Source organism: Nerophis lumbriciformis, linkage group LG01, assembly GCF_033978685.3.
Source record: "Nerophis lumbriciformis linkage group LG01, RoL_Nlum_v2.1, whole genome shotgun sequence".
NCBI lineage: Eukaryota > Metazoa > Chordata > Actinopteri > Syngnathiformes > Syngnathidae > Nerophis > Nerophis lumbriciformis.
This window is the reverse complement of record NC_084548.2, coordinates 9926329-9933782: the sequence shown is the minus strand read 5'-3', so window position 1 is coordinate 9933782 and position 7454 is coordinate 9926329. Positions and strand designations below refer to the sequence as shown.

Here is a 7454-nt window from a genome sequence, read left to right as displayed (position 1 = left end):
CAAACATCCATCCATTTTCTACCGCTTATTCCCTTTGGGCACTCCAACTAATTTGCGTGAAATAATCTTAAGGTTAATAACGGCTATGGTAAAGTATTTTAACGAAGCCAGGCAACTTGCGCTCTTAGAAAAGCAAAATGCCGCCCCGAACTCCTTGACAACCGAAGCTCGCTTCACGACCACTTCCGAGTCTCCCATATTTAATGAGCCAGACGTGACGTCATGTGAATACACCGTTAGCATTTTTTTTTTACATACAAGTTAACAAACTAAGACAAAAACGGTATAAACCTTGATTAACTTAAAATGTATGGCTGGTTGTTTGTCTATAATGTATATTGACAGAATAAATGTCAGGAGGTATATTAACAAGCTCATATATGAATAATAATAAAAACTACAAAAGTACTTGTTTCAGGACCCATTTCGGACATTTTCTGAAAATGTCATCAAAATCGGATTAAACAACTAGTTGCATTTTTTTTTATGAAGCAGCACATTTTTTTCAGAACACTGGCCAGCCTGTATAATGGCCTGAGTTGTTAGATGTATGTATGTTAGTCTGTTTTTACAAGTAGAATGGAGACCACATGTGTTTAATCAATAGTTTGAAGTTGTTTAGGAACATAGTGATTTTAAACATATTATCCCGTTGTCTTCTGCGGTGGTGACACAATATTACTTTTTCATTTAAAATGGTTGGTCAAGATGCAAAAATGCATGTGTGAAGCCAAGAAAAAAAAAAACGTCTTCTTGCAGTATCATTTATAGCTATTATTCATAACGTGACAAACCGTAAACATGTTTAATTTATTGTCCACTGCAAAGGACAGCAAAACTAATAAAAATATGTTCAAAACCCAAAAGCAGTGAAGTAGGCACGATGTGTAAATCGTAAATAAAAACAGAATACAATGATTTGCAAATCCTTTTCAACCTATATTCATTTGAATAGACTGCAAAGACAATATACTTAACGTACAAACTAATATACGTTGTTATTTTTTGCAAATATTAGCTCATTTGGAATTTCATGCCTGCAACATGTTTCAAAAAAGCTGGCACAAGTGGCAAAAAAGACTGAGAAAGTTGAGGAATCCTCGTAAACACTTATTTGGAACACCCCACAGGTGAACGGGCTAATTGGGAACAGGTGGGTGCCATGATTGGGTATAAAAGCAGCTGCCATGAAATGCTCAGTCATTCACAAACAAGGATGGGGCGAGGGTCACCACTTTGAACAAACAAAATTGTCCAACAGTTTAAAAACAAAATTTCTCAACGAGCTGTTGGAACGAATTAAGGGATTTCACCATCTACGGTCCGTAATATCGTCAAAAGGTTCAGAGAGTCAACAACATACGTTGCCATGCAAGCAACGTCTTTTTCATGGACGCCCCTGCTTATTTCAGCAAGACAATGCCAAGCCACGTGTTACATCAACGTGGCTTCATAGTAAAAGAGTGCGGGTACTAGACTGGCCTGCCTGTAGTCCAGACCTGTTTCCCATTGAAAATGTGTGGTGCATTATGAAGTGTAAAATACGAGAACGAAGACCCCGGACTGTTGAACAACTTAAGCTGTACATCAAGCAAGAATGGGAAAGAATTCCACCTGAGAAGCTTAAAAAATGTGTCTCCTCAAGTCCCAAACGTTTACTGAGTGTGGTTAAAAGGAAAGGCAATGTAACACAGTGGTAAAAATGCTCCTGTGACAACTTTTTGGCAATGTGTTGCTGCCATTAAATTCTAAGTTAATGACTATTTGCAAAAAAAAAAACATGTAGTTTCTCAGTTCGAACATTAAATATTTTGTCTTTGCAGTCTATTCAATTGAATATAAGTTGATAAGGATTTGCAAATCATTGTACTCTGTTTTTATTTACGATTTACACAACGTGCCAACTTCTCTGGTTTAGGGTTTGGTATTTTCTGATAGAATAGTGTGATGATTAGTCAATGCTTACAAAACAAAACGATGCCTCGGGAGGATATTACCTCTGCTGAGTGGCAATCAAAGACACGTTTGCAGCATTGAAGAACACATTTTATGAAGCTTTGTGATAACCCATGAAATGTTTGTGGCAATAACAATAACGGTGCCGAATGAAACATTTATTTTTACTTTTCGCCAAAACAAATTGTACTTAAGGCGGAAGTTGTCTGACATTAATTAAATAAGGTATTGTTTGCATTTATATGAGTAGCATTTGGTTTAGCGAGAGAGCCAACAAATCCCTTTTTGCAAGGAGAAGGAGTTTTGAATTAGCTTCTCATTGCTTGACATCAGTGAAGAAATAAAACAGGCACTTTTTTGTTTGTTTGTACCTGTGGTCACATAAAATAAATTAGAATGCAAACAGCAGATGTAGTTTTGCTCATATGTACACACACATGTCACAAATATTTGGATCCATCTAGTCCCACAGGCTTCGATTTAGGCTGCGTTCACACATGTGGTTCGGACAAAAAAAAAGTCCGCTTACACATGGATTTTTGTCATGGGACCAAATGTTGCGCATTAAGAAAATACATAAAGTAAGGACTTGATTGGACAGCTACCAGTTTATATTTGTCATTTTAAAGGGGAACATTATCACCAGACCTATGTAAGCGTCAATTTATACCTTGAAGTTGCAGAAAAAAGACCATATTTTTTTTAAACCGATTTCCGAACTCTAAATGGGTGAAATTTGGCGAATTAAACGCCTTTCTAATATTCGCTCTCGGAGCGATGACGTCACAACGTGGCGTCACATCGAGAAGCAATCCGCCATTTTCTCAAACACCGAGTCAAATCAGCTCTGTTAATTTCCGTTTTTTCGCCTGTTTTCCGTACCTTGGAGACATCATGCCTCGTCGGTGTGTTGTCGGAGGGTGTAACAACACGAACAGGGACGGATTCAAGTTGCACCAGTGGCCCAAAGATGCGAAAGTGGCAAGAAATTGGACGTTTGTTCCGCACACTTTACCGACGAAAGCTATGCTACGACAGAGATGGCAAGAATGTGTGGATATCCTGCGACACTCAAAGCAGATGCATTTCCAATGATAAGGTCAAAGAAATCTGCCGCCAGACCCCCATTGAATCTGCCGGAGTGTGTGAGCAATTCAGGGACAAAGGACCTCGGTAGCACGGCAAGCAATGGCGGCAGTTTGTTCCCGCAGACGAGCGAGCTAAACCCCCTATCGACCCTAGCTTCCCTGGCCTGCTGACATCAACTCCAAAACTGGACAGATCAGCTTTCAGGAAAAGAGCGCGGATGAGGGTATGTCTACAGAATATATTAATTGATGAAAATTGGGCTGTCTGCACTCTCAAAGTGCATGTTGTTGCCAAATGTATTTCATATGCTGTAAACCTAGTTCATAGTTGTTAGTTTCCTTTAATGCCAAACAAACACATACCAATCGTTGGTTAGAAGGCGATCGCCGAATTCGTCCTCGCTTTCTCCCGTGTCGCTGGCTGTCGTGTCGTTTTCGTCGGTTTCGCTTGCATACGGTTCAAACCGATATGGCTCAATAGCTTCAGTTTCTTCTTCAATTTTGTTTTCGCTACCTGCCTCCACACTACAACCATCCGTTTCAATACATCCGTAATCTGTTGAATCGCTTAAGCCGCTGAAATCCGAGTCTGAATCCGAGCTAATGTCGCTATACCTTGCTGTTCTTTCCGCCATGTGTGTTTGTGTTGGCTTCACTATGTGACGTCACAGGAAAATGGACGGGTGGTTAAAATCAGGCACTTTGAAGCTTTTTTTAGGGATATTGTGTGATGGGTAAAATTTTGAAAAAAACTTCGAAAAATATAATAAGACACTGGGAACTGATTTTTAATGGTTTTAACCCTTCTGAAATTATGATAATGTTCCCCTTTAACACTGGTCCTTGGCGCCATGTAGTACTCGAAGGTGAACCAGAGTTCACTTGACCGAGACTCATCTCTCAATGGGACGAGGAGAACGAAATAAACATGGCAAGTGTGAACGCACACCCTATTGGTCTGGTAGACGGAGAGAGTTCTAAAAAGGTCTCTGGTTTTATTGCATGCAAAACACATGCACGGTTCTACATTCTTTATATTAAGCTCCACTTATCAGTGGTGTTCAATGACATGTTAAAAAGAGGGTAGGTCCGTAGTGGTCTTATTGTCAATAAAGTGTAACTGCTGGTACTCGTGTGGTATTTATGTGAGGCGTGTGTGTTATGTTTGGCAGTGCGGGTTACATGAAGTGACGGGGGTGGAGGGGGGAATGTGTCGAGGGACAGTGGTGTGCAGCGTTAAACAGGAAATGTTGTGTACAAACAAGTGTCGTCACTCTGCCAAAGTGTCCCCCTTTTCCTCGACGGAGGCCGAGGTCTCGTGCGGCCGGTGCTTGCACTGTCCCAGTGAGTTGCGGGAGACTCGAGAAGGTCTGGCGGGACAAGAGGACTGGATGATGCAGTCGCAGGGTCCGTCCTAGGAAGAAGAAATGGGCACAATTTATGAGTACAATTTAAAAAAATAAATAGTCATGCCTGAATAGTAGACCACAACTATTTCCTAGCAACAATTTAGCTCTGATTTGATTTTGTTTTAGTTAACTTTGTCAATAAAATAAACAGTAATACATATATAAGGAAATATTAAATGACAGCGGTGCTGAAAATCAAATTCACATTCAAAATCGCGATTCTTTCTTATTATGATGCTGAATCGATTAAAAAATGCTAAGAATCGATTTTTAAAAATATGTTTTTGAGGCCATCTCTGTGCGAACCAAGAGGAGGTTTTGTTACTTGTCTTAACCCTTGTGTAATGTTCACATTGTTGTTACTCAGCCAACGTTTGTGGGTCTGATGGACCCGTTGCATTTTGTGGCTTTTAATGCCTCACAATCAAACACTTTTATGTTAAAATACTGAACAGATGTTTATTGGGATAAGGTAAACATCTGTCCAGTATTTTAACATAAAAGTGTTTGATTGTGAGGCATTAAAAGCCACAAAATGCAACGGGTCCATCAGACCCACAAACGCTGGCTGCGTAACAACAATATGAACGTTGCACGGAAAATTTCTCTGCCAGTTCCTGCATCCCACAGGGATTCTTCTTTTGTGTTTCTGCACCTGCGATTCCCACACAAGGTTGCAACATTGCTTGTCAACACTGTCTGCTCTCATTTTCTCGCACATTTGACCCTCTGATGTTCTATGTACCTACACTCTGTCCTCCTCCTGTCTAGTCCTGTTGTGTGTGTGTGTGTGTGTGTGTGTGTGTGTGTGTGTGTGTGTGTGTGTGTGTGTGTGTGTGGTACACAGAACATCAATTTCCACACTTCTATTAGCCCCTCAATGTCCAGTGGACCCGGACATCTTATATGTAATAGAAATGTGTAGGGGGGGTATATGGTGTGTGGTCATTAAATATGTATTCTGATATACAAACCCCGTTTCCATATGAGTTGGGAAATTGTGTTGGATGTAAATATAAACGGAATACAATGATTTGCAAATCCTTTTCAACCCATATTCAATTGAATGCACTACAAAGACAAGATATTTGATGTTCAAACTCATAAACTTTATTTTTTTTTGCCAATAATATTTAACTTAGAATTTCATGGCTGCAACACGTGCCAAAGTAGTTGGGAAAGGGCATGTTCACCACTGTGTTACATGGCCTTTCCTTTTAACAACACTCAGTAAACGTTTGGGAACTGAGGAGACACATTTTTTAAGCTTCTCAGGTGGAATTATTTCCCATTCTTGCTTGATGTACAGCTTAAGTTGTTCAACAGTCCGGGGGTCTCCGTTGTGGTAATTTAGGCTTCATAATGCGCCACACATTTTCAATGGGAGACAGGTCTGGATTACAGGCAGGCCAGTCTAGTACCCGCACTCTTTTACTATGAAGCCACTTTGATGTAACAAGTGGCTTGGCATTGTCTTGCTGAAATAAGCAGGGGCGTCCATGGTAACGTTGCTTGGATGGCAACATATGTTGCTCCAAAACCTGTATGTACCTTTCAGCATTAATGGCGCCTTCACAGATGTGTAAGTTACCCATGTCTTGGGCACTAATACACCCCCATACCAAAACAGATGCTGGCTTTTCAACTTTGCGCCTATAACAATCCGGATGGTTCTTTTCCTTTTTGGTCCAGAGGACACGACGTCCACAGTTTCCAAAAAACAATTTGAAATGTGGACTCGTCAGACCACAGAACACTTTTCCACTTTGTATCAGTCCATCTTAGATGAGCTCAGGCTCAGCGAAGCTGACGGCGTTTCTGGGTGTTGTTGATAAACGGTTTTCGCCTTGCATTGGAGAGTTTTAACTTGCACTTACAGATGTAGCGACCAACTGTAGTTACTGACAGTGGGTTTCTGAAGTGTTCCTGAGCCCATGTGATGATATCCTTTACACACTGATGTCGCTTGTTGATGCAGTACAGCCTGAGGGATCGAAGGTCACAGGCTTAGCTGCTTACGTGCAGTGATTTCTCCAGATTCTCTGAACCCTTTGATGATATTACGGACCGTAGATGGTGAAATCCCTAAATTCCTTGCAATAGCTGGTTGAGAAAGGTTTTTCTTAAACTGTTCAACAATTTGCTCACGCATTTGTTGACAAAGTGGTGACCCTCGCCCCATCCTTGTTTGTGAATGACTGAGCATTTCATGGAATCTACTTTTATACCCAATCATGGCACCCCCCTGTTCCCAATTTGCCTGTTCACCTGTGGGATGTTCCAAATAAGTGTTTGATGAGCATTCCTCAACTTTATCAGTATTTATTGCCACCTTTCCCAACTTCTTTGTCACGTGTTGCTGGCATCAAATTCTAAAGTTAAAAAAAAGTTTATCAGTTTGAACATCAAATATGTTGTCTTTGTAGCATATTCAACTGAATATGGGTTGAAAATGATTTGCCAATCATTGTATTCCGTTTATATTTACATCTAACACAATTTCCCAACTCATATGGAAACAGGGTTTGTATGTTCTTCACAGAAAATGAGCCAAAGTCAGTGAGTCTCAGTTTGAAAATGTATTAATTGTATCATTTTTCTTTTAATAAAAAATGAAAACGGGTCACAAAGACCCAAACACCACACAAAGGTTATAAAATTATTTGTTATAATTTATATAATAAATAATACTGTATATTGCAAGAATTGTTTTGAATGGAGAATTGATTCCGTATTAAAACGTCACCCCAAGAATCGGAATCGAATTGAAGATTGTTGTACGATTCACATCCCTTTTAAACAACATATATAAAATCATGTTTTTAATCATAATGATAAATAATAGTGTTTTTTTTCTTTACAAAGAAAAAAATAGTAAAACATTTACAACCAGATAAGGGGCAAGTAAGCACAAGTTAATGTTTTTACAATAGGCTCAGGGCCTAAAGAGGGGGGAAAAAAGGTGTCTTCTGAACCCCATTGTTGTACAGTAAGTCAGTTT

General features: G+C 39.8%; 1 protein-coding gene across 1 annotated transcript in view; it reads right to left on the bottom strand.

Annotated features, from left to right (window-relative positions):
• Positions 1-3535: 3535 nt before the first annotated feature.
• Positions 3536-7454, bottom strand: part of mtcl2 (microtubule crosslinking factor 2) — a 216685-nt gene continuing 212766 nt past the window's right edge. Inside the window, exon 24 of the mRNA XM_061974808.2 lies at positions 3536-4458. Coding sequence (XP_061830792.1) covers positions 4315-4458 — 144 coding nt within the window. The 3' untranslated portion in view covers positions 3536-4314. The remainder of the gene's footprint in view (positions 4459-7454) is intronic.